Source organism: Sturnus vulgaris, unplaced genomic scaffold, assembly GCF_052056855.1.
Source record: "Sturnus vulgaris isolate bStuVul1 unplaced genomic scaffold, bStuVul1.hap1 Scaffold_141, whole genome shotgun sequence".
NCBI lineage: Eukaryota > Metazoa > Chordata > Aves > Passeriformes > Sturnidae > Sturnus > Sturnus vulgaris.
Window position 1 is genome coordinate 1,137,628 of NW_028276063.1, and position 26,174 is coordinate 1,163,801.

The following is a 26,174-nucleotide window of genomic DNA, read 5'->3' on the forward strand; positions in this document are numbered from 1 at the left end:
CAGTGCATGTGATCCCAGTCTGTACAATCCCAGTCCATGTGATCCCAGTCTGTACAATCCCAGCCCATGTGATCCCAGTCTGTACAATCCCAGTCCATGTGATCCCAGTCTGTACAATCCCAGCCCATGTGATCCCAGTCTGTACAATCCCAGTCTGTTTGGACCTGATCCATCTGGTCCCAGTCTGTGCAGTCCCAGTCTGGGGGATCCCAGTCCATGTGATCCCAGCCCCATGATCCCAGTCTGGATGCTCCTGCATGGCTCACACTGCCAGGGTCTGGAATTCCAGTTCCCAGCCAGGAAAAGATGTTCCTGCCCTTGAAGGCAAAGCTCTTCAGAAGGGGCCAAAAGCCAAGTGCAGCAAGATCTTACAGGGACATTTCACTGCCAGCCTTCCTAACTTCACCCATGGCTGTTGGAGCTCCTGCACTGGGAATTAAATCAGGGGAGGGTCTTTGGTGGGAGCTGCCCTGGGTCAAGGGAGACCCTGAGACAGAAACAGAGCAGGCAGAGAGAGGCAGGAGAGAAAGGAGGACACAAACACAATCAGGTGAGAAGGTGCCACTGGAAACAGAACTGCAACTGACTGGAAGTGAATGGGACAGAAATCAGGAATTGTGAAACTTTATTTACTATCAAATCAATCCGTTGACAGCCAGCCCCACACAATCCCAATCCCAGTGCTCCAAATTTGGATCCCACTTCTCCCAATCTCCTTCCAACCCCTTCTCACCCTGGTGGCTGTGGAATCCAGTAAGGTTCCCGTGGGACTGAGTTGTTTTGAGGAGGGAACAAGGCACTTGGAGGTGGGATTGATCCCTTTTGGGTTAAAATTAAGGGGCTTTCAGTGAGATTTGAGTGTTTTTCAGGTGACAGATTGATCCCTCTTGGCTTTTGGAGTGAAAAGAGATAGAGAACACATAAAAATGCAGGCCAAAACAAAAGGATAACCAGCAGGTATTTCCTAACATGGATCCCAGGCAATGTGAGTCACCAGGGCTCTGCCCAACGTGGGTCCTCCAGTGGGGGATGGAGCTTGACCAGGACACGAAGCTCTTCCCGCACTCGGGGCACTCACAGGGCTTCCCTTAGCGGTGCCTCCGTTGGTGTTTGGTCAAGGCTGAGCTCTGGGTGAAATTCTTCCCACACTCCTCACACTTGTAGGGCCTCTCCCCAGTGTGGATGCGCCGATGGTTGATGAGGGTGGATTTTTGCCTAAAGCCCTTCCCGCAGTCAGGACACTCGTGGGGCCTCTCCCCAGTGTGGATGCGCTGGTGGATGATGAGCTGGGAGTTTCGCCTGAAGCCCTTCCCGCAGTCAAAGCACTGGAAAGGCCTCTCCTCCGTGTGTGTTTGGTAGTGCTGGTGGAGTAGTGAGCTGGAGAGAAACCTCTTCCCACACTTGGAACACTCGTAGGGCCTCTCCCCAGTGTGCATCTTTTGGTGGCAGGTAACGCTGGAACGCTGCCTGAAGGCCTTCCCACACTCCTCACACTTGTATGGCCTTTCCCCAGTGTGGATGTTCTGGTGGTAAATCAATGTGGTGCGTTCACTGAAGCTCTTCCCACACTGCTCACACTTGTAGGGCCTCTCCCCAGTGTGGGTCCTCTGGTGGCGGATCAGGCTGGAGCTGTCCCTGAAGCTCTTCCCACAGTCCTCATACTCGTGAGGCTTTTCCCCGGTGTGGATGCGCTTGTGCCTGACAAGATGGCCGTTTTCCTTGAAGCCTTTCCCACAGTCAGGGCAGCGGAAGGGCCTCTCATCCGTGTGAATCCGCTGGTGCAGGAGGAGACTGGAGCTGGTGGGAAACCTCTTACCACACTGCCCACACTTGTAGGGCCTCTTCCCAGTGTGGATCCTCTGGTGTTGAATCAGTTTGTTCCTCCATCTGAAGCTCATCCCACACTCTGAGCACTTGTGGGGCTTCTCCCCATCACCAATCTGCTCATGGACCACCAGCTCCGAGCTCTGGCTCCATCTCTGGCCGCCCCCCCGGCCCAGGCTGGGGCTTTCCTCCTCAGATCCCCGCCATCTGCGTTTGCAGCCCCTCCTCGTGCGGGATCTCCGTGGCTTTTCCTCCCCGTTGCATTCCTGTGCCGTGGAGCCGCTCCAAACGGCCTCTTCCACGAGGTTCTGCCGCGGGGATTTGTCCTCCCTGCTCTCCGTGCTCAGCTCCTTGTCTGGGGCAGGAAGGACAAGCAGAGGATGGGATTTGCCTCCGTGCCAGAGGGAAGGGGAAGGAGATCCCCCCAGCGCGTCCCCGGCAGGACGGCGTCGGCAGCGGGGTTGTCCTGCAGCCGGGGGCCGTGCTGGGCTGGGAGATGGAGCAGGACAGAGGGGGAAAGGGGCACTGACTTCCTCCTCACCTGCCTGCGGCTCCTGGGCCATCTTCCTCTTCCTCGCAGCCTCCTCCTCCATCGGGCCAAGGGTTGGGAATGGGAAATCCTGGTTTGGGGAAAACAAGGGATGAGCGCGTTGTGTTGTGGGTTCCTCCTGCCCAACTCCATCTCTACAAGTCCCCGAGCATCTCGGGTCCATAAAAACCTCCCAAACACCAACATTCAGCCCTGAAAATGCCTCCCAGGAGTCCCTGGGAATGGTCCCTCCCCTTTGGTGTTTGGGGGTTCCCCCCTGTCTCAGCTACTGGGGGTCACGCTTGTATTGGGGGTCCCCCATCTACTCGGTCCCCGCCCTCCCCAGGCTGCTGGGAGTCCCAGGAATCCAAAAGGTCCCTCATCTTTCACCTCCCCATTGAGGGATGCTGGGGTACTTTGGGGTGTCTTCTCCCCTTATTCTCTATTTTGGGGTGCAGGGGTTCCAAGGAGTCCCCCCTGCCCCTCTCCAGGCTCTTGAGGGTCCCAAAATCCCGGCACTCCCCCCTCTCTGGGCTCCCCACTTTGGGGTCCTGGGGGACACAGGACTCTGCTCCTCCACGCTGCCTCTGCCAGCAGACACCACCCGGACCCCCTAATTTCCCCTCAAGGGGCATTTTCTGATCAGATTTGCAGCTGTGCAGTCTCCAAACATCCCCCCCGCCCCAAAAAATACACAAAGCACGCTGAGAGAAGCTCAGAGTATTCTAGGAGCTACTGGGTGGAACTGGGATCAAATTAGGATCAGGTAAACCATGCTGAGGTAAGTGGGAGTGCTTGGCAAGGACTACGAGGTTGTTCAGGGCAACTGGGATATACTGGGAATGTCTGAGACCACAGGGCTGGTGACTGGGACCTAACTGGGAGCGAATGGGAATGTGCTGGTGGAAAAACTGGGATCATGCTGGGGCAACTGGGGGCAAATGTGAGTGACTGGGGCCCTGCTGGAAGAGACTGGCATCATACTGGACTCATACTGGGATCTTACTGACAGTTGCAGGGGCTATGCTAGGGGCAACTGGGAGAACTGGGAAGGCATTGGACACAAGTGGTGTTGGAAATCGTATCCTTGCAAAAATCTTTGCATAACTTTAGTCGAGGGGATTAATTTGCCCTACAAAAAGACTTCTTTGTTTCTTTCCAGGGCATTGCTGCACCAGGTGGGGTCTGATGAACACAACACATCAACAGACTGGGAGCAGCTTAAAGATCAAGGGCCATCAGCGGCCATTAACAGAACATCAGCGGCCACCCAGGAACATCTACCCCAGACTCTGCCTCGGGCAGAATTGCAGACATCTCCTCTGAAAAGACTGATAAGAAAATCAGGGAATCAAGACGGAATTAACAGCAGAAGGGAAGAAATCCAGATCCAAAAGGAGGCCAAATATTAGGAACTGAATATTTGCAGCTTGAGACCAATGAACACTGACCCAATTCCTTTCTATGAGCATTGACTGTATAAAAGATCTGAAAAATCTGCTAAAAAGGGAGTGTCACGAAATGATTCTCTCTGCACAGCCCGGTAATGTGTGGATGAGATTTCTGTGGTACACCCGGGCCACAACATCGTGGCCAGAAAATACAGAAATGCCTTGACTCTCTACATTTAAAATTCTTGTTAAAAGTATTTTTGTTTGTCTTTTAGTTTCGGTTATCATGGGAGGACGTGGGCGAAACTGGGACCGTGCTGGGGCAAATTGCATCATAGTAGGGAATGACTGGGACTGTCTGGGCTCTTGCCGGGAGCAACAGGATCATACTGGGAGTGACTGGGCTCATACTGGGCGTGACTGGGCTCATACTGGGAGCAGCCACTCCCGGCTCCCGCACCCCCGAACCCCTTTCCCGGCCATGCCGCCCCTCCAGCCCCGGCACCCCCCGCCGGGGTCCCGGCAATCCCAGGGGTCCCCCCCTCTCGGGCTCCCCGCTTTGCCCTTCTGGGGCTCTCCTGTCTCTGGGCTCCCGCTCAGGGAAGCCGCGGCTCTCCCGGGGCTCCCCCAAACCGGTGTCCCCCCGCCGATCCCGCCGCTCCCGCGCGCTCCCCACCTGGCCCCGGCACAGCTCGCAGGGCCCGGCCCGGGAAGCCCAACCCCCACCGCGGGGGGACCCGCATCCCCCCGGGCCCCGCCGGGGCTCTGCCGGCACCCACCGGGACCCCCAAAAACACCTCCCGGGGACCCCCCGATGTCCCCCCGAGGGCCATCTGCGCCTCTGCAGCCCTGCAACATCCAAACATCGCCCCGCCCGCCCACGAAAGAAAGAAAGGAAGGGGGAGCCCCAAATATATTTCGGGTGAACTCCAAATATCCCTTCCCCCCTTCAAAAAAACCGTCCGGGACATTCAGGGCGAACTCCCCCTCTCCGGGCACCTGCGGGATGCGGGGAACGATGCTCTGGGGGCGAAGGAGCTGCGGGTACAGAGAGCGGTGAAAGCTCGCGGTGCCTCCTCTGCCTGCTCCAGCTCCTCCTCCCCTGTCCCTCCTCCCCCTCCTCTGACCCTCCGGGGACTCTCGGGTGAGCCGGGCCGGGCCGGGACACGATGGGAGAGGGGTGGGGTCACCCCCAAACCGAGCTGGGGGGAGCGGAGGTTTGGGGAGGACAATGGGGTAGGGGTGGGAGAGGGGCATGAGGGGAGGTGGGACAGCGGGAAAGGGGCTCCCAGTGGGGGTCCCCCAGCTCACCCGAGCACCCCCAAGCCCCATCCCAGCCCCTCCAGTTCCCTCCATACCCCCGGCTGGGGGGGCTCAGCCCAGGACCCGTCGTGGTTCGGGGCTCCCCCGAGGGCAGCGAACGGGAGAGTTCCCGGCTCGGAGAGGCCGCAGCAGAGGAAGGGATCCTGTCCCTCTCTGAGAGCGTTGAAGGGTCTCCAGGCCCCTTTGAAGAGGAGTTTTACCTTTTTAAGGTTTTTTGCGGATCCAACATCTCCAAGAGTGTTTTTTCTGCCTCATTTTAGGGTGATTGTGGTGTTCCAGCCCCTCAAGTCTGCTTTAGGGCGAGATTGTGACGCATTTAGGTGACATTTGTAGGGCCCCCCCACTACAAGCCCCTGTAGGGGATGTTTTGGCGCCAGGGTGGATTTTTGGGGTTCTCTCGATCATCGCCGCTTTAAGGGGCTCCGCTATGTTCGGGCACCACTGTAACTCCCCGTAAAAGGGCAACACCTCTCCCGTTGATTTTGGCAGTAGATCTCTGGGGGGGTTGGGGGTCCCGGGAGGGTTTGGGGGTACCTGGGCGATGCCGGTGCCAGAGCTGGGGACACCGTGCCAGGAATGAACCTTCTCACTGCGCACGGGCAGCGTCAGCGTGTTCAGGGAGATCCTGGGGGGGCGCGGGGTCACCCCAAATCCCAGGGGAGCACAAATGCTAAGGGACCCCCCGAACTCCCCTCCCCGCTGGATCTGCTGCAGGCAGGGGGACACCAACACTCGGCCCCCGCCCCCCAACATCATGGAGGGGCTGCGGCAGAAACGTGGGAAGGACACGGACAGGTGAGGGGGCACCCCCAAAATCCTGGAGGAGGGGACACAGGGGGACTCCCAGGAATCCCCATGGGAGGATGAGGGGAAACCGAGGAGGAGTTTGGGGGGCCTGGGTGGATCTGCACAGGTACCCGGGAAGAGGGACCTTGCCACGAATATCCCGCGCAGTTTTTTGAATGAGAGCGGGATATTTGGAGCTCACATGAAATATATTTAGGGCCCCCTGTTCTTTTCTTTATTTTGAGGACGCACTGGGGCATCTCCTTCCCCTTCCCTCTGGCACGGAGGCAAATCCCATCCTCTGCTTGTCCTTCCTGCCCCAGACAAGGAGCTGAGCACGGAGAGCAGGGAGGACAAATCCCCGCGGCAGAACCTCGTGGAAGAGGCCGTTTGGAGCGGCTCCACGGCACAGGAATGCAACGGGGAGGAAAAGCCGCGGAGATCCCGCACGAGGAGGGGCTGCAAACGCAGATGGCGGGGATCTGAGGAGGAAAGCCCCAGCCTGGGCCGGGGGTGCTGTCAGAGATGGAGCCAGAGCTCGGAGCTTGTGGTCCATGAGCAGATTGGTGATGGGGAGAAGCCCCACAAGTGCTCGGAGTGTGGGATGAGCTTTACCTGGAGGTCCCACCTGATCTCCCACCAAGGGATCCACACTGTAGAATGGCCCTAGGAGTGTAGGGAGTGTGGGAAGAGATTCACAGTCAGCTCCAACCTGATCCGGCATCAAAAGATCCACACTGGGGAGAGGCCCTAAGAGTGTTCTTGAGTGTGGGAAGAGGTTTACTGTTGGAGAAGATGAAAATAGAAAACCTTATAAATATGATTGCCTGGGAAATGATTTTGAGAATATAGAAAGTATAAGCGAGATTGAAATGAAAACCATCTTTGAGATACCAAACCTTAGTTAGTGAACAACTAGAAAACAATAGTATGGCCAGCTGAAAGAAATCCCCTCTTGATTGAACAATTCCCTCTGCTTGCAGAGAGGTCCAAGGGTCAGAGAAGACCCTACTAGCTTAGCAGAAGGAGTCCAAAGAGTAGTTTTTAGGGTTTAAAGTGTGGCACACTATGGTAATGTAATGATTCTTATAGGCTGCCTATAAAAGTAATAAGATTTGTATCTTGTATTAGATTGGTTAGTGAAAATTAGAATATTCAACACAAAAGAAGATTTATTGTATTGTAACGGGAACCTCACTCTCTCTTTTTACCTCTTACCTCTCTTAGCTCTCTTCTCTTACGCCTTGCTTTCTTACCCCTTGCTCTCTTACCTCTCTCTTTACTCTTCTTATTCTTGCCCTTCTGCTTTTCCAGGCCTGGTTGGAGCTGTGACTGGCAGCTCCAAGCAGGGCCTTCCTACCTGCACCCTTTGCAATAAACCACAAGTTCCAACACTTGGCTTTAGAGATCTCTCCGTCAGTCCTGACCGTCCTGACCTCCACCACTCCTACAGTTTACCACCACCAGCAATGTTCTCCTGCACCAGCGGATTCACACGGATGAGAGACTCTTCTGCTGCTCTGACTGCGGGAAGCGCTTCAAGCAGAACTCCACCCTCATCATCCACCAGTGCATCCACACCAGGGAGACACCCCACGAGTGTGAGGAGTGTGGGAAGAGCTTCAGCCAGAGCTCCCACCTGGTCCTCCACCAGAGGACTCGCACTGGTGAAAGGTCCTACGAGAGTGGGGAGTGTGGGAAGAGGTTTCACACCAGCTCCAATCTTCTCCTGCAGCAGCGGATTCACACGGAGGAGAGGCCCTTCCGCTGCCCCGACTGCAGGAAGTCTGCAATGGGTTCTCAGGGAACCAGGGCCCTACTGTGACAAAGCATGGCCTGATGGAAACCCGGTGCCTCTGGGACATCTCCATCCTCGGAGGAAGCAAGTGTCCATTGTGACACAGCACAGCCTCGTGAATCACAGGAGAGCACAGTGACACCATGGGATCCTGGGGAGCCAAGTGTCCATTGTAAACACAGCGGGGCCTCATGGAAGCCAGGAGATCATTGTTACGACACACTGTCAAAATTGGACCTTGCTTCTGTGAGATTTCATTGCCCCACAATGTTCTCCTGGGTTCCAAGAGGCCTCGCTGTGTCTCAATGGCCCCTTGCTTCCACGAGCCATGGCAGGGTCCCCCTTGCCCCTGGGTTCCATCAGGCTGTGCTGTGTTGACAACTGACACTTGCTGCCATGAGATTCCATTGTGTCACAATGGTGCCCATGTTTCCATGAGGCTGTGCTGTGTCACAATGGGCACTGGATTCCACAAGAGCTGGCAATGTCCCAATGGCAAAAGGGTTCCATGAGGCCATGCCATGTCACAAGTGCCTGTGGCTTCCATGAGATTCCTTTGTGACACAGAGATCTCCTAGACCCCATGAGGCCTTTGTCTGCCACAGAGGTGTCTTGTTTCTAGAATGCCTGGCAATATTTCTGTGGCCCTTGAGTTCCATGTGGCCTCTGTCTGTCAGAATTGACCGCCCTTTCCTTGACCCCGCCCCTTTCCCCTCACAGTTCCCGCCCTTTCCTTGACCCCGCCCCTTTCCCCTCACAGTTCCCGCCCTTTCCTTGACCCCGCCCCTTTCCCTCACAGTTCCCGCCCTTTCCTTGACCCCGCCCCTTTCCCCTCACACTTCCCGCCCTTTCCTTGACCCCGCCCCTTTCCCCTCACACTTCCCGCCCTTTCCTTGACCCCGCCCCTTTCCCCTCACAGTTCCCGCCCTTTCCTTGCCCCATCCCCTCCCAGTTCGGGGATCGGAACGGGGGAGGAGGAGGAGGGAGGGAGGAAGAGGCGGAGCGGCAGCAGGAAGCAGGAGCAGAGAAGGAGCGAATCAAGCGCGCGACCCCGGAGCTCCCTGAACTCGCAGCCCCCCCGGACCATCGCCCCCCATCCCGCAGGTGCCCGGGGAGGGGGAGCTCGCCCCAAATATCCCGGGGTATCCCTGGGTTTGGGGTTTTTTTTGGGGGGGATGTTTGGATGTTGCAGGGCTGCAGAGGCGCAGATGGCCCTCGGGGGGACATCGGGGGGTCCCCGGGAGGTGTTTTTGGGGGTCCCGGTGGGTGCCGGCAGAGCCCCGGCGGGGCCCGGGGGGATGCGGGTCCCCCCGCGGTGGGGGTTGGACTTCCCGGGCCGGGCCCTGCGAGCTGTGCCGGGGCCAGGTGGGGAGCGCGCGGGAGCGGCGGGATCGGCGGGGGGACACCGGTTTGGGGGAGCCCCGGGAGAGCCGCGGCTTCCCTGAGCGGGAGCCCAGAGACAGGAGAGCCCCAGAAGGGCTAAGCGGGGAGCCCGAGAGGGGGGGAGCCCTGGGATTGCCGGGACCCCGGCGGGGGGTGCTGGGGCTGGAGGGGCGGCATGGCCGGGAAAGGGGTTCGGGGGTGCGGGAGCCGGGAGTGGCTGCTCCCAGTATGAGCCCAGTCACTCCCAGTATGATCCTGTTGCTCCCAGTAGCAGCCCAGGCAGTCCCAGTGATTCCGTATCATGATGTAATTTACCCCAGCACGGTCCCAGTTTCGCCCAGTTCCTCCCATGATAACGGAAATTAAAAGAGAAACAAAAATACTTTTAACAAGAATTTTAAATTGAGAGAGTCAAGGCATTTCTGTATTTTCTGGCCACGATGTTGTGGCCCGGATGTACCACAGAAATCTCATCCACACATTGCCCGGCTGTGCAGAGACAATCATTCCATGACATTCCCTTTTCAGGAAAATTTTCAGATCTTTTATACAGTCAATGCTCATGGAAATGAATTGAGTTAGTGTTCTTTGGTCTCAAGCTGCAAATATTCAGTTCCTAATATTTGGCCTCCTTTTGGATCGGAATTTCTTCCTTTCTGCTGTTAATTCCGTCTTGATTCCCTGATTTTCTTATCAGTCTTTTCAGAGGAGATGTCTGCAATTCTGCCCGAGGCAGAGTCTGGGGTAGATGTTCCTCGGTGGCCGCTGATGTTCTGTTAATGGCCGCTGATGGCCCTTGATCTTTAAGCTGCTCCCAGTCTGTTGATGTGTTGTGTTCATCAGACCCCACCTGGTGCAGCAATGCCCTGGAAAGAAACAAAGAAGTCTTTTTGTAGGGCAAATTAATCCCCTCGACTAAAGTTATGCAAAGATTTTTGCAAGGATACGATTTCCAACACCACTTGTGTCCAATGCGTTCCCAGTTCTCCCAGTTGCCCCTAGCCCCTGCAACTGCCAGTAAGATCCCAGTATGAGTCCAGTATGATGCCAGTCTCTTCCAGCAGGGCCCCAGTCACTCACACTTCCCCCAGTTGCCCCAGCATGGTCCCATTTTTCCTCCAGGACATTCCCAGTCGCTCCCAGTTAGGTCCCAGTCACCAGCCCTATGGTCTCAGACATTCCCAGAATATCCCAGTGTGGACACACACATTTAGAGAGCTAGGAAATTGCAGCTTGGCAATTCTTTTCAGGCCTGGATTTCTCCTGTCTCTCAGGTCCATTCCCAGGCTGACAAGCTGATTACAGCTTCAGTTAGGGACGCAGTCTCCCAGAGCGATAACTTGGTGAAAAACAGAAGGGAATTCATAATAAAGATTAACACCTGGTGTCTTTCTCATGGGACATCCGGACATGCTGTCCCAGGGATATTTTTCCCAATTGTGCAATGAACTACTGTCCTGTCCTAACTGCACGTAACACACTTTAAATACGGGATGTCCGTACAATAAAGTTGGCCTTTTTTCCCCAAAAGAGGTCCGTGTGTGTTGCTGTCTTTTCTCTCTCTTTGCAGCGTAGTAACCACATCCCAGTTGCCCTGAACAATCTCATAGTCCTTCCCGGCCACTCCCAGTTACCTCAGCATGATTCACCTGCCCCCAGTTTGATCCCAGTTGCACCCAGTTTTCTCTAGAATACTCCCAGCGTCTCTCAGGATGCTTTGTGTATTTTTTTGGGCGGGGGGGATGTTTGGAGAATGCAGAGCTCCAAATCTGATCAGAAAATGCTCCACGGGGGACATTGGGGGGTCCCGGTGGCGGCTGCTGGAAGAGGCACGCTGGAGGAGCAGAGCCCTGTGTCCCCCAGGCCCCCAAAGTGGGGAGCCCAGAGAGGGGGGAGCGCCGGGATTTTGGAACCCTCAACAGCCTGGAGAGGGGCAGGGGGGACTCCCTGGACCCCCTGCACCCCAAAATAGAGAATAAGGGGAGAAGGGACCCCAAAAACACCCAGCATCCCTAAATGGGGAGACAGAAGAGGGGGGAACTTTTTGGATTGCTGGGACTCCCAGCAGCCTGGGGAGGGCGGGGACCGAGTAGATGGGGGACCCCCAATACAAGCGTGACCCCCAGCAGCTGAGACAGGGGGGAACCCCCAAACACCAAAGGAGAGGGACCATTCCCAGGAACCCCTGGGAGGCATTTTCAGGGCTGAATGTTGGTGTTTGGGAAGTTTTTATGGACCCGAGATGCTCGGGGACTTGTAGAGATGGAGTTGGGCAGAAGGAACCCGCAACACAACGCGCACATCCCCTGTTTTTCCCCAAACCAGGATTTCCCATTCCCAACCCTTGGCCCGATGGAGAAGGAGGAGGCTGTGAGGAAGACGAAGATGCCCCAGGAGCCGCAGGCAGGTGAGGAGGAACTCAGTGCCCCTTTCCCCCTCTGTCCTGCTCCATCTCCCAGACCAGCACGGCCCCCGGCTGCAGGACAACCCCGCTGCTGACGCCGTCCTGCCGGGGACGCGCTGGGGGGATCTCCTTCCCCTTCCCTCTGGCACGGAGGCAAATCCCATCCTCTGCTTGTCCTTCCTGCCCCAGACAAGGAGCTGAGCACGGAGAGCAGGGAGGACAAATCCCCGCGGCAGAACCTCGTGGAAGAGGCCGTTTGGAGCGGCTCCACGGCGCAGGAATGCAACGGGGAGGAAAAGCCACGGAGATCCCGTACGAGGAGGGGCTGCAAACGCAGATGGCGGGGATCTGAGGAGGAAAGCCCCAGCCTGGGCCGGGGGGACGACCAGAGATGGAGCCAGAGCTTGGAGCTGGTGGTCCATGAGCAGCTTCGTGATGGGGAGAAGCCCCACAAGTGCTCAGAGTGTGGGATGAGCTTCAGATGGTGGAACAGCCTGATCTACCACCAGAGGATCCACACTGGGGAGAGGCCCTACGAGTGTGGGGAGTGTGGGAAGAGCTTCACTGAGCGCAACACATTGATCTGCCACCAGAACATCCACACTGGGAAAAGGCCATACCAGTGTGAGGAGTGTGGGAAGGCCTTCAGGCAGCGTTCCCACCTGATCCGCCACCAAAGTGTCCACACTGGGGAGAGGCCCTACGAGTGTTCCAAGTGTGGGAAGAGGCTTACCACCAGCTCCCATCTCCTCAGGCACTTCCAGACACACAGGGAGGAGAGGCCTTTCCAGTGCTCCGACTGTGGGAAGGGCTTCAGGCGAAACTCCCACCTCACCAGACACCGGCGCATCCACACTGGGGAAAAGCCTCACAAATGTGAGCAGTGTGGGAAGAGCTTCAGTGAACGCAGCACATTGATCCGCCACCAGAACATCCACACTGGGAAAAGGCCATACAAATGTGGGGATTGTGGGAAGGCCTTCAGGCAGCGTTCCAGCCTGATCTGCCACCAAAGTGTCCACACTGGGGGGAGGCCCTACGAGTATCCTGAGTGTGGGACAAACTTCTCTCAGAGCTCAGCTTTGAACAGACACCAACAGAGGCAGCATTAATGCAATCCCTGTAAATCCCCCTAGTGCAAGAAAATCTTGTGTGCTGCTCCAACTCCATCCCCCACTGCAGAACTCATGTTGAGCTGAGCCCTGGTGACCCACATTCCCTGGGATCCATCTGGGGAAGACACCTGGCTGGTTATCCTTTTGTTTTAGCCTTAGTTTTTCTCTCTTCTCCATTTCTTTTCACACCAAAAGCCAAGAGGATTTAGGTCACCTAAAAACCTCTCAAATCCCTCTGAAAGCACCTCAATTTTAATCCAAAATGGCTCAATCCAACTGCAAAGTGGATCCTCAAGACAACTCAATCCCACGTGAACCTTACTGGATTCCACAGCCACCAGGGTGAGAAGGAGTTGGAAGGAGATTGGGAGAAATGGGATCCAAATTTGGAGTGCTGGGATTGAGATTGTGTGGGGCTGGCTGCCAAGGGACGGATTTGATAGTAAATAAAAGCTTCACAATTCCTGACTTCTGTCCCATTCACTTCCAGTCAGTTGCAGTTCTGTTTTCAGTGGCACCTTCTCATCTGATTGTGTTTGTGTCCTCCTTTCTCTCCCGTCTCTCTCTGCCTGCTCTGTTTCTGTCTCAGGGTCTCCCTTGATCCAGGGCAGCTCCCACCAAAGACCCTCCCCTGATTTAATTCCCCGTGCAGGAGCTCCAACAGCCATGGGTGAAGTTAGGAAGGCTGGCAGTGAAATGTCCCTGTAAGATCTTGCTGCACTTGGCTTTTGGCCCCTTCTGAAGAGCTTTGCCTTCAAGGGCAGGAACATCTTTTCGTGGCTGGGAACTGGAATTCCAGACCCTGGCAGTGTGAGCCGTGCAGGAGCATCCAGACTGGGATCATGGGGCTGGGATCACATGGACTGGGATCCCCCAGACTGGGACTGCACAGGCTGGGAACAGTTGGATCAGGGCCATCCAGCCTGGGATTGTACAGACCGGGATCACATGGACTGGGATTGTACAAACTGGGATCACATGGGCTTGGATTGTACAAACTGGGATCACGTGGACTGGGACCATATGGACCGGGATGGCTGCACCAGAACGATGGGAACCGAGGCTGTCCCGCCCCACCCAGGGGTCCCTCCCGGTCCTGCCCAGTCCCGTGCGGGGGCGCAGCCAAAACTCCCCGGAGTGAACGCGGAGATCCCAGAGCGCTGCCAGTGTCGGTCTCTGTCCCGGTGCTGGTCTGGGTCTCATTCTCAGTCCTACAGCGGTGCCAGTCTCAGTGCCAGTGCCGGTTCTTGTTTCAGTCTTGGTCTTGGTCTAATTAGTGGAGTGGTCTCGGTCTAATTCGTGGAGTGGTCTCGGTCCCAGTGTTGGTGCTGGTGCTGGTGTTGATCCTGTTGTGCTCCCAGTGCCAATCTCAGCCTCAGGCCCGGTCCCAGAGGGGTGCCAGTCTCGGTGTTGGTGCCGATGTCAGTCTCTGTGCTTGTTCTGGTCCCACTCTGTCTCAGTCCCAGAGTTCTCACAGTGCCAGTGCTGGTACCAGAGCCGTTCTGGAGCCCTCCCAGTGCCGGTTCCTGTGTCAGTGTGGGCCTCAGTTTTGGTCTCAGTGCCAGTTCTGGTGCTGGTCACACTCTCAGTCTTGGTCTTGGTCCTAGTCCTAGTTCCAGTTCTGGAGTGGTGCTGGTCTCAGTTCCGGTGTTGGATCTGTTCTCACTCTTGGTCTCGGTGTCCATTCTGATTTTGGTCTCATTCTTGGTGCTGATGCCATTTCTTGTGACAGTCTTGGTCCCAAAGATTTTAGGCCTATTTGGGTGATTTTTAACTGAACTGGGCAATTTTAGGCTGGATTTTAGTTGTATTTTGAACTCTGTTAGGCCCATGTGTATGGTTTTAGACTCCCGTTGTGTGGCGTTGGAGCCTCTTTGGGTGATTTTAGGCCAGACCTGGTGCATTTAATCTGGATTTGAGGCCCTTTTCTGGGTGATTTTAGGTCAAACCAGGCCTTTTAGGACCATGTGGGACTTTGGCCACGCCCATTTTCCCCTCACAGTTCCCGCCCTTTCCTTGGTCCCGCCCCTTTCTAGTCACAGCCCCGTCTATCTTTAGCCCCGCCCCTTTCTTTCCGACCGAGCCCCTGTGTTCACCACGCCCCTTTCCCCTCCAAGCCCCGCCCATCTCAGGGCGCGTTCCTCTCGCGCATGCTCAGAACACTCGGAGGTGCCTTCCGGGCGCCGCCATCTTTGCTCCCTGTCTGCCTGCCCGGCTTCAGCATGTCCGAGAGCTACGGTGGGGCTGGGGGGATCTATAGGGGATCTATAGGGGATCTATTGGGGACTGAGGGGGGGTCTGAGGATTTCTATAGAGGATTTGGGCTTGGTAATAGAGGATTTGGGGTCTCTGGGGGTCCCTTATGGGTGATTGATAGGTCTATACGGCATCTATAGACCACTGGTGGAGGTTTTACAGCCCTGGGGGGATTCTGGGGGACTTTATAGGGGATTTGGGCTGCTCTGGGGCTCCCTAAATGGGGTCTGGGAGGTCTACAGGGGAGCTGTAGGGAACTGGGGATCTGTATATGGGATTTGTGTTTGTCTCTAGGGGATTTGGGGGACTCTGGGAGGTTCCTAAAAGGGGTCTGGGAGGTCTATAGTGGATCTAAAGGGTCCAGGTGGGTTTCAGGCTCTCTAGGGGAATTTTAGGATTCTTAAAGGGAGTTCTTGGGAATTCTGTGCTCTGTCCAGGGAATTACTGGGGTTCCTGTAGGGAATTCTGTAGCTCCTATTGAGGATTTTTGGGAATTTTGGAGCCCTTAAAGAAAATGTGGCGGTCTCTTGGGAACTTTGGGCTCCCATAAGGAAACGTTGGTGTAATTAAAGGGAATTTTGTAGTGTTGGAGTTGTAGGTTTGTAGTTGTTTGGAGTTTTTTGGTGCATATTGAGAATTGTGAGAATTGTGAGAATTGTGGGGTCTCCACCGGGATTTTGTTTTCATTTTGGGTCCAAACATGGGACTATTTAGGTCCCTATTGGGAAGTTTTGAAATTTTGGGGTCCTCAAGTGTAATTTTAGACGTTGCCCTAAAATTATTTTGGGGTCCCTATTGTTATGAATGTTTTTTTATTTTTCCAATTTATCAAGCAGCAAGATTAAATGCAGCAGCAAATTTTTAATAGTAACAATTATAAATGTATACAATCAAAGTATTGGAGATCAATACAATCGAAGTATTGAATCCATATATTTTAGGATAAGTAAAATTTGGCAGTGAGTAATTTAGTATAATTGAGGTTCATATAAAGCATGAGCAAAACCGACCAGGGAGGGCCCCCCCAACCGGGGATACGGGGAGGGACTCGCCCCTCCTCACGTACCAAAGCATCAAGGCTAACAATCCCCCTTATATACTATATGCTACACAAGTGTCTGGAAAACTCCTCCTAGTTTCTATTCCTAAAGTCTACGTCACTGTGTGTACGGAGCATGCTCTACTGATGGGTTAGGGGGTCTCTCATCCTTTTGAGGGTTTTATTTCTGATGAAGGCTCGTCGTCTTCATCAGTGACCGAGCTGTGACCTGCAGGTAGTGCATGCTCACTATGTGACTGAACAGATGCTTTCCATAAGACTCTAATTAAATCCCATGCCTGGAATCGTCTCATCTTGGCCCATTTCAAGGTTGAAACTCTATTTCTAGATGGTACTTATCAGACCTTTGTCCTTCTACTATTCCCTTCCAACATCCTTGTTCAACTCCCAACATGTGGAAGATGTCCTTTGACCTGTCTCACCCATCTCCCCACTCATTCTGTAAAAAATGTCTTCTTTTGATCTAAATAAAATTTTGTAAATATAGTTACAATTTATTTAGCACGAATCACATTTATCACACAGTTCGAGCAGAACACTGGAGGCAGTGATGACAGGGGGGACAAACAAGGGAAAGGTGTCTGTGATGCTGAGCAAACCTGGATGTGTTTCAGGAATGCAAAGGGCCAAGGGCTGAGCCCCAGCCCCTGGCAAGGCACATCCTGTCCCTCCCTCATTGCTCAGGGCTCTTCCCGGGCCACTGGGCTCTGGGCATGTGCAATGCCAAGGGCAGCACCATAGGGCGGCCCCTGCCAGGCTGCTGAGCAGGGACAAGGAGGCAATGAGGCCCCAGCACAGCAAGGCTCACTTGTCCCCTGCTGGCCTCAGGCCCAGGGCCAGCGTGCATGGCCCAAGTGCTGCAGGAGTTGGCTGTGTCAGGGCCTTTCAGCTGCTGCCCATCCCTGTGCCCTCTGCAGCCCAGGCTGTCCTACGGTGTCCATGCCCTGCGCCTCTGTCCCTGCAGGCTGTCGTCATCCCCCGGCTGCCCCACCTCGCTGGCCCCTTCCTTTGCTGACAGCTCTGCCTCCTGCCTGCCTCTGCCTGGACACACAAAGCCTTGGGCTGGCCCACACTCCTTCTGGGGGACGGCTTGCACCACAGCCCTCCCTGGGAGAGAAATTCCTTTCTCCTTGTGTCCAGTCTGGCCCTCATCAATTTCCCTTGGCATTAATTAATTCATTCTCAGGCTGTTTTCTGCTATATCAAAAGGATCCACCATCTCTGAAACTGACCTTCAGCCCCTCCCAGGGCTCTCCTTTGCTCTCCTCAGTCTCTACTCCACTGAGCACTGAGTTCCTTTGCCCCTACACAGTGCTCATATGCTTGCAGCTTCCAAACCCCACCTGGGGAGATCTCTGGGCCCTCTTCAAGGTCTTGGCAAAAGAGAACATTCTGCTCATAGTCGAAGAAAATCACCAGAGGACAAGGCAGGACCTGTCTGTCCTGGCTACATTTTTCTGGGTGCAGTCCTCGGATAGATGGAATTTTAGCTGTATAATCCCAGTTTTGGCCATTGACACCTCGGTGAGAAGGGCAGTTCTTTTCCACTGGAAGGAAAACGCAGAGCCCCATGTTTGGTGGTAGATGAGAGACTGCCTGCAGGAGGCCAAGGCCAGCCAGAGCTGTCTCTCCTGGCAGATTTTGGCTTGAAGAACCCTTGCAGATAGAGATTTTCTTAGGTAGACTAGCAATTTCAGCCTTGGGCAGCAGGAAAGAGGGATGGTTTATTTCCCTAGGAAGGAAAGCACAGAGCCCCAGTGCTCCAGAGGTTGATGAGAGGCAGCCCTCGACATGCCAGGGGCAGCCAGATCTGCCTTGTAGCCCCCAGGAGGCCAAATCATCCAGACCCATTCCATGTCCCCTTGGTTCCACAAGGCCCTGTAATGTCACAATGTTCTCCTTGCTCCTGAGGTGTCACAATGGCCCCTTGCTTCCATGAGGCCCTGCAGGGTCACAATGGCCCTTTGGATCCGTGGGCCCCACAGTGTCACAATGGTCTCCATGCTTCCATGGGGCCTTGCAGTGCCACAATGGTCTCCATGGATCCACGGTGCCCTGCAGGATCACAAGGGCCCTTGGGCTGCACCAGGCCCTGGAATGCAACAATGGCCTCTTGGTTCCACAAAGCCCTGCTGCTTCACACTGGCCCCTTGGGACCATGCGGCCCAGCAGGGCCACAGTGATGTCCTTGGTGCCATGAGGCCCCACAGTGTCACCATGGCCCCTTGGATCCATGGGGTCCCCAAGGTGTCACAATGGTCTCCACAGGAAGGAAACAACCGAGCCCCAGTGTTGCAGAGGCAGATGTGGGGCAGTCACCAGAGGCCAAGGACAGCCAGACTTGATGGTATTTGCAGATTTTGACTGGGAGTAATCCTTGGATATACAGAATTTTAGAGGTACAATACCAATTTCAGTATTGACATGGACATCTGGAGGAAAAGGATGGCTCTTTTCCATAGGAAGGAAAGTATGGACCACCAGTGTTTAAGGGGCAGATGAAAGCCAGCCATCACAGACCCAGTCCAGACAGACCTCTCTGTTCTGGCAGCTTTAGTCTGAAAGCAATCCTTGGATATAGGGAATTTCAGAGATGGAATCCTAATTTTGGCTATTTCTGCATTGATAAGAGGGATGTTTTTTTCCATTGGAAAAAAATCACTGATCCCCAGTGTTCCAAAAGCAGGTATGAGGCAGTCCCCAAGAGACAAAGGGCAGCCAGACCTGTCTGTCCTGGCAGATTTCACTTGGGAGAAATCCTTGGATGTACAGAGTTTTGGAGGTGGAATCCCAATTTCAGCCACGGCTGCGTGGTCGAGGTGGATGGTTTCACCATAGCAAAGAAAAGTGAGAAGCCCAAGTGTTTTGCAAGAAGATGAGAGGTGGCCACCCTTAGGCCAAGCCAGCCTGACTTGTCTCTCCTAGTACCTTTCATCTGGGATCTATCCTTGGACATAGGGATTTTTAAAGGTGGAATCTCAATTTTGGTTGTGGATGCCAGGATTGGAAGAAGAGTTGTTCTCATTAGGAAGGAAAGCACAGAGCCCCAGTGTTTCAAAGGCAAATGAAAGGCAGTCTTTAGGAAGCCAAGGCCAGCCAGACTTGACAAGGATGGCAGCTTTTGTCTGCAAGCTGTCCTTGGATATAGGGAATTCTGGATGTGGATTCCCAATTTTGGCTATGGGCGCCTGGACATGAAAGGTGCTTTTTTTCCCACAGGAAAGGAAACCACACGGTCCCAGTGTTTCAAAGTCAGATGAGAGGTGGCCCCAGGGTGGCCAAGGCAGCCAGATCTCTCTGTCCTGGCAGATTTCACCTGGGAACAATCCTTGCATCTAAGGAAATTTGGAGCAGGAATCCCAATTTTGGCCATGGGCACCTGGAGGAGAATGACAGTTCTTTTCCATAGGAAGGAAAGCACAGAGCCCCAGAGTGGGAAGACAGATTGAAAGGATAGTACAGAAGGCAATCTCTCCCAATGAATTACAGCTGTACTGATGACTGAGGAGTGGAAACATCTGTGCCTGCCCAAGGAGTTGTGGTGTTCTAAAAGAGTGGGTTAGCTGGCTGACCCAGAGTCTGCTGCAGTTTGGGATGGAGTCTGCTGGCTGTGCTGTGAGGAGGTAACGGACATGCAGTCGTGCAAGAGACAGATAAGGTAAGAAGATGTTGTGGGAGGGTGTCCTGGGGTACAATGCAAAAATGTGTATTCTATCACCATCTGTTGAGATGTAGGAGGGGTGGTGATCCTTATCTCTGTGGGAGATATCCTCTGCTGATGTGACATCTCATAAGATCGGGGGATGATCATCGTTATCTTTCCACAACCCATCCTTCCTCCAGAAGATATCTTCTGCTAATGGGCCATTAAGTCCTATTGTTTGACTGATAAAATTACATCATCCCATTGGGAGATGCCCCAGCCAGGGGCAGGAGCCAAGCCTTTCCTACCTAGATAAAAAACTGGGGTTTGGGACGCGAAGGCAGCCCTTTCCACTGGATCCCAGAGCAAAGTCGGATCATTTCACATCATCACTGAATCTTCGAAGAAAAACTGCACCCTCTACAGGAGCACTGCTTCAACAGAACCACATCTGTCATCCAGGAGGATGCAGCCACCATTTATACGGACTGCTACCAACGCCCTGACTGACAGGGTGTCAGGTTGTATTTCTGACTGTGTCGGTGGTTGTTTCTTTTATATTATTGCATATATTTTATTTTTTCTCTTTTTTTCCTATTAAATTATATTACTGACTTGGAGTCTTGCACTGGTTTTACTTTCAAACCAACATATTTATTGGCGCCCAACGTGGGGCATGAAGGTACTGATAAAAGTCAGTGTTACAATTTTGTTTTCTCCATGATTCTCAACATGCTTACATGGGTTTTATATCTTGCTCTCTATATTTTTCCACACATGGGGAACTATCTGCCAGCTGTAATGCTGCTGTGTAGACCAGGATATGGTATAAAAATTGCTTTATTAGCCTATTATGTCTACTGCATGATAACCTCTGAGGCAATGAACATAATTCGGAATATATACTCGACTTTGTTTGCTTGTCCTAGTCTAGGTTGCTACATCCGGGGTTTTAACAATCACACCCAGCCCTTGGGGGGAGGGGTAAAGGATGATTTTTTCCAATCTTTCCGGCCTGCTTCAGTAGTTTTTGGAAATGTTGAGTTCCCGCTGGATGCTAAGGACAGCATAATATTGTTGTTAGTTCTGCTTTGTCTCCTCTGCACAGCCTCCAACATGCTTAGAAACAAAATACTACATGGCGTATTGATGTGTATTCTTGTGGAAGAGCAAAAAAGAAACAAATCAACTTTGTCCACGTCTGCACAGAATGTCACAAAGAGGAGAAGAACCAAACAAAAAGCAACTGTGTCCGTGTCTATGCAGACTGCCACAGAGGAGAAAAAAGCCAGAAGCACCATCAGCATCTCCACACAAACCATCACTGAGCCAGAACAGCCTAGACCAGTAGCAGGTGCCCCCATTCAGAAGAAGAAATCAAACAGCAAATCAGTTCACATAGTGACTGAGAAGGACGTGGCAGGACCTTCGCACCCAGCAGAAGTGACAGAGCCAGAAATCATCACTCGCTCTCTATCCCTGGGTGAGCTGCGTGACCTGCGGAGGGAATTCACCCGCCAGACAAATGAGTCCATCTTGACCTGGCTGCTCCGCATCTGGGACGCTGCAGCCAATGACACCATTCTGGATGGAAGTGAGGCCAGGCAACTGGGATCTCTGTCCCGAGATGTGGTCATTGACCAGGGGATTGGGAGAACCCAAGAAACTCTCAGCCTCTGGCGGCGGTTGCTGACAAGTGTGAAGGACAGATACCTTTGTAAAGAAGATCTTCAGGTGCACCAAGGAAAATGGAGCACAATAGAACAATGTATCCGATGCCTGAGGGAATTGGCTGTGCTGGAGATTATTTTCTCAGAAGATGAGAGATTTCCTAAGAGCCCAGACTGTGTCCGGTGCACGTCACAGATGTGGTTGAGATTTGCACGACTTGGACCAGAGATGTATTCCCGTTACCTGGCAATGCTGCAGTGGAGGGAAGGTGAGGACATGGTAGGCATCTTGGCCAATAAACTAAGAATTTATGAGGACAATGTCACTGCCCCATTTCGTACCCATGTCTCATCCGTGGAAACAAGGCTGGTGGAGCAAGTCCGAAGCGTGATTGAAGAGGGCCATCAGAAACTAAAAAAAGAACTTAAGGAAAACAACTACCAGATCTCTCCTGAACCAACAAGAGTTTCTGCCATTAGGAGCTGGTGTTCCTCAGGCAGGGAGAGAGGACACACTCCACGAGGTAACCTCTGGTTTTTCCTTCAGGAGCATGGAGAAGACATGAGGAAGTGGGATGGAAAACTCACCTCCTCCTTAGCAGCCCGGGTACGTGAGCTGAAAAGAGGGACACCTACCCCAAGAAGCTCATCTAGAGTCAATGCTGCTCCAGTCTCTCATGTACAGAACTCCAGACAGTATCAGAATGATGATATGACTGATCCTCTTGAAGGAACCTCAAGAACCTATTTACAGGGAGAGACCAACATGTACCAAGATCAGGAATAGAGGAGCCCTGCCTCTAGCCAGGTAGAGGAGAGGGATAATCAGATCTATTGGACTGTGTGGATCCGATGGCCTGGCACATCCGACCCACAAAAACATAAGGCTTTGGTTGACACTGGTGTCCAGTGTACTCTGATGCCATCAAAGTATGTAGGAGAAGAATCCAACTCTATTTCTGGGGTAACAGGAGGATCCCAGCAGCTGACTGTAGTGGAGGCCGAAGTGAGTTTAACTGGGAACAGGTGGCAGAAACACCCCATCGCGACTGGCCCAGAGGCCCCATGCATCCTTGGCATAGACTGTCTTAGAAATGGATACTTCAAAGACCCAATAGGATATCGATGGCCTTTCGGGATAGCTGCTGTAGAGACAGACGGCATTAGAAAACTGAGCACCTTGCCTGGTCTTGCAGATGACCCCTCTGCTGTGGGACTACTGAGAGTTGAAGGGCAACAGGTACCAATCGCCAGAACAACAGTACACCGCCGGCAATACCGTACTGACAGAAACTCAGTGATTCCCATGCATGAGATGATCCGTAAACTGGAGAGCCAAGGGGTGGTCAGCAAAACCCACTCACCCTTCAACAGCCCCATCTGGCCTGTGCCTAAATCTGAAGGAGAATGGAGATAGTCCACAGTCAATGGTGCATTGAATGAGGTGACTCCACCGCTGAGTGCTGCAGTGCCAGACATGCTGGAATTGCAGTATGAGCTGGAGTCCAAGGCAGCAAAGTGGTACGCCACTATCGATATTGCCAATGCATTTTTCTCCATTCCTCTGGCAGCAGAATGCAGGCCTCAGTTTGCTTTCACCTGGAGGGGCGTGCAGTACACCTGGAATCGACTGCCCCAGGGGTGGAAGCACAGTCCCACCATCTGTCATGGACTGATCCAGGCTGCACTGGAGAAGGGTGAAGCCCCTGAACATCTACAGTATATTGATGACATCATTGTATGGGGCAGCACAGCAGGGGAAGTCTTTGAGAAAGGAGAGAAGATTATCCAGATTCTGCTGAAAGCTGGTTTTGCCATTAAGCGAAGTAAAGTTAAGGGACCGGCTCAGGAAATTCAGTTTCTAGGAGTCAAGTGGCAAGATGGACGTCGTCAGATCCCAACAGGGGAAATTAAAAAGATCACCGCTATGTCTCCACCTACCAAGAAGAAGGAAACACAAGCTTTCCTAGGTGCCATAGGCTTTTGGAGAATGCACATTCCTGAGTACAGTCAGATTGTGAGCCCTCTCTACCTGGTTACCCGCAAGAGGAACGATTTCCACCGGGGCCCTGAGCAGCAGCAAGCCTTTGCCCAGATCAAGCAGGAGATTGCTCATGCAGTAGCCCTTGGCCCAGTCAGGACGGGACCAGATGTGAAGAACGTGCTCTACTCTGCAGCCGGGAACCATGGTCTGTCCTGGAGCCTGTGTCAGAAGGTGCCTGATGAGACTCGGGGTCGACCACTGGGATTCTGGAGTCGAAGCTACAAAGGATCTGAAGCCAACTACACTCCCACAGAGAAGGAGATCTTGGCTGCCTATGAAGGAGTTCAAACTGCCTCAGAGGTGATTGGCACAGAAACACAACTCCTCCTGGCACCCTAAATACCAGTGCTGGGCTGGATGTTCAAGGGAGAGGTGCCTTCCACACATCACGCCACTGACACCACATGGAGCAAGTGGATTGCCCTCATCACTCAGCACGCCCGTATTGGGAATCCAAATCGCCCTGGGATTCTGGAAATAATTACAAACTGGCCTGAAGGTGAGACTTTTGGATTGTCTTCTGAAGAAGAAGAGGAGCAAGTGGCATGTGCTGAGGAAGCCCCACCATATAATGAGCTACCGGAGGCTGAAAGACGATATGCCCTCTTCACTGATGGCTCCTGCCGAATTGTAGGCACTAACTGGAAATGGAAAGCTGCAGTATGGAGCCCCACATGACAAGTTGCACAAGCTACCAAAGGACAAGGTGGACCGAGTTAGGTCGCAGAGCTAAAAGCCGCCCAGTTGGCTTTGGATATTGCTGAACGAGAGAAGTGGCCAAGGCTCTATCTCTATACTGACTCATGGACGGTAGCTAATGCTCTGTGGGGATGGCTGGATCGCTGGAAAAAGGCCAACTGGCTGCACAGAGGGAAACCCATCTGGGCAGCTGAGATTTGGCAGGACATTGCTGCCCGAGTAGAGAAATTGACCATAAAGGTTCGACACGTGGATGCACATGTACCCAAAAGCCGGGCTAATGAAGAACATCACAGCAACGAGCAGGTGGACCGAGCTGCCAAAGTGAAAGTATCACAGGTGGATCTAGACTGGCAGCACAAGGGAGAATCATTCCTAGCTCGTTGGGCCCATGATGCCTCTGGTCATCAGGGGAAAGATGCAACGTACCGATGGGCCCGTGACCGAGGGGTGGACCTTACCATGGACAGCATCTCACAGGTCATCCACGACTGCGAGACCTGTGCCGCGATCAAACAGCCCAAGCGGGTGAAGCCTCTGTGGTACGGTGGACGATGGTCGAAGTACAGGTATGGGGAAGCCTGGAAAATTGACTACATCACCCTTCCCCAAACCCGCCAGGGCAAACGCTATGTACTGACCATGGTGGAAGCAACTACAGGATGGTTAGAGACCTACCCTGTGCCTCATGCCACTGCCTGGAACACCATCTTGGGCCTAGAAAAACAAGTCCTTTGGAGGCATGGTACCCCTGAGAGAATTGAATCAGACAACGGAACCCATTACAAGAACGGCCTTATCAACACCTGGGCCAGAGAACATGGTATTGAATGGATATATCATATCCCTTACCATGCGCCAGCTGCCAGGAAAGTTGAACGGTGTAATGGACTCCTTAAGACTACTTTGAAAGCACTTGGTGGTGGAACCTTCATAAATTGGGAAATGAACTTGGCCAAAGCCACCTGGATGGTTAACACCCGAGGGTCCATCAATCGAGCCGGTCCTGCCCACTCTGAACCCCTGCACACAGTGGATGGGGTCAAAGTCCCTGTGGTACACATGAAAGGTATTTTAGGAAAGACTGTTTGGATTAATCCCACCACAGGCAAAGGCAAACCAATCCGTGGGATTGTTTTTGCTCAAGGACCTGGTTGCACTTGGTGGGTAATGCAGAAAGATGGGGAAACCCGTTGTGTACCGCAAGGAGACCTAATTTTTAGTGAGAACTGTATGTAAGGTTTCATTTTGTATTATATATCTGTAAGAGGGTATTGGTTTGGGTGTGATGTAGATGGTAATAGAATAAGGGGTGGATTATGTCCCGGGGTACAATGCAAAAATGTGTATTCTATCACCATCTGTTAAAATGTGGGAGGGGTGGTGATCCTTATCTCTGTGGGAGACATCCTCTGCTGATGTGCCATCTGATAAGATGGGGGATGATCATCGTTATCTATTCACAACCCATCCTTCCTCCAGAAGATATATTCTGTTAATGGGCCATTAAGTCCTATTGTGTGAATGATAAGATTACATCATCCCATTGGGAGATGCCCCAGCCAGGGGCAGGAGCCAAGCCTTTCCTACCTAGATAAAAATCCGGGGTTTGGGACCCGAGGGCAGACCTTTCCACTGGATCCCAGAGGAAAGTTGGACCTTTTCCACATCATCGCTGGATCTTCAGAGGAAAACTGCACCTTCTACAGGAGCACTGCTTCAACAGAACCACATCTGTCATCCAGGAGGACTGCAGCCACCATTTAACGGGACTGCTACCAACACCCTGACTGACAGGGTGTCAGGTTGTATTTCTGACTGTGTCGGTGGTTGTTTCTTTTATATTATTGCATGTATTTTATTTTTTCTCTTTTCTCCTATTAAATTGTATTACTGACTTGGAGTCTTGCACTGGTTTTACTTTCAAACCAACACATCTTGTTATGGAAAACATCTGCTCAGTCACATAGTGGGCATGCACTACCTGCAGGTCACACAGCGGACACTGATGAAGACGACGAGCCTTCATCGGAAATAAGACCCTCAAAAGGATGAGAGATCCCCTAACCCATTAGGAGAGCATGCGCCATACAACATAGTGATGTACATTTTAGGAATAGAAACTAGGAGGAGTTCTCTAGAAACTTCTGTAGCATATAGTATATAAATAGGATTTTTGGCCTTGATGCTTTGGTACGTGAGGAATGGCGAGCCACTCCCCATATCCCCGGTCAGTTTTGCTTATGCTT

At 53.1% G+C, this 26,174-nt stretch overlaps 2 protein-coding genes across 2 annotated transcripts in view; one reads left to right on the forward strand and one right to left on the reverse strand.

Annotated features, from left to right (window-relative positions):
* Positions 1-651: 651 nt before the first annotated feature.
* The window catches only part of LOC148219406 (uncharacterized), a 75,525-nt gene continuing 50,002 nt past the window's right edge, over positions 652-26,174 (reverse strand). Inside the window, 1 exon segment of the mRNA XM_088157673.1 lies at positions 652-1,857. Coding sequence (XP_088013799.1) covers positions 834-1,857 — 1,024 coding nt within the window. The 3' untranslated portion in view covers positions 652-833.
* On the forward strand, positions 11,365-12,970 carry LOC148219407 (uncharacterized). The gene is made up of 2 exons (XM_088157651.1): positions 11,365-11,441; positions 11,628-12,970. The coding sequence occupies exons 1-2, from the start codon at positions 11,387-11,389 to the stop codon at positions 12,548-12,550; spliced, it is 978 nt and encodes a 325-aa protein (XP_088013777.1). The 5' UTR covers positions 11,365-11,386; the 3' UTR covers positions 12,551-12,970.

What these genes read in the sequence shown, in the direction of transcription:
- LOC148219407 (XM_088157651.1), top strand. Translation starts at nt 11,387, where the DNA reads ATGGAGAAGGAGGAGGCTGTGAGGAAGACGAAGATGCCCCAGGAGCCG. An exon ending in GCCCCAGGAGCCGCAGGCAG is followed by an intron (nt 11,442 to 11,627) that starts GTGAGGAGGAAC and finishes TTCCTGCCCCAG; the next exon opens with ACAAGGAGCTGAGCACGGAG.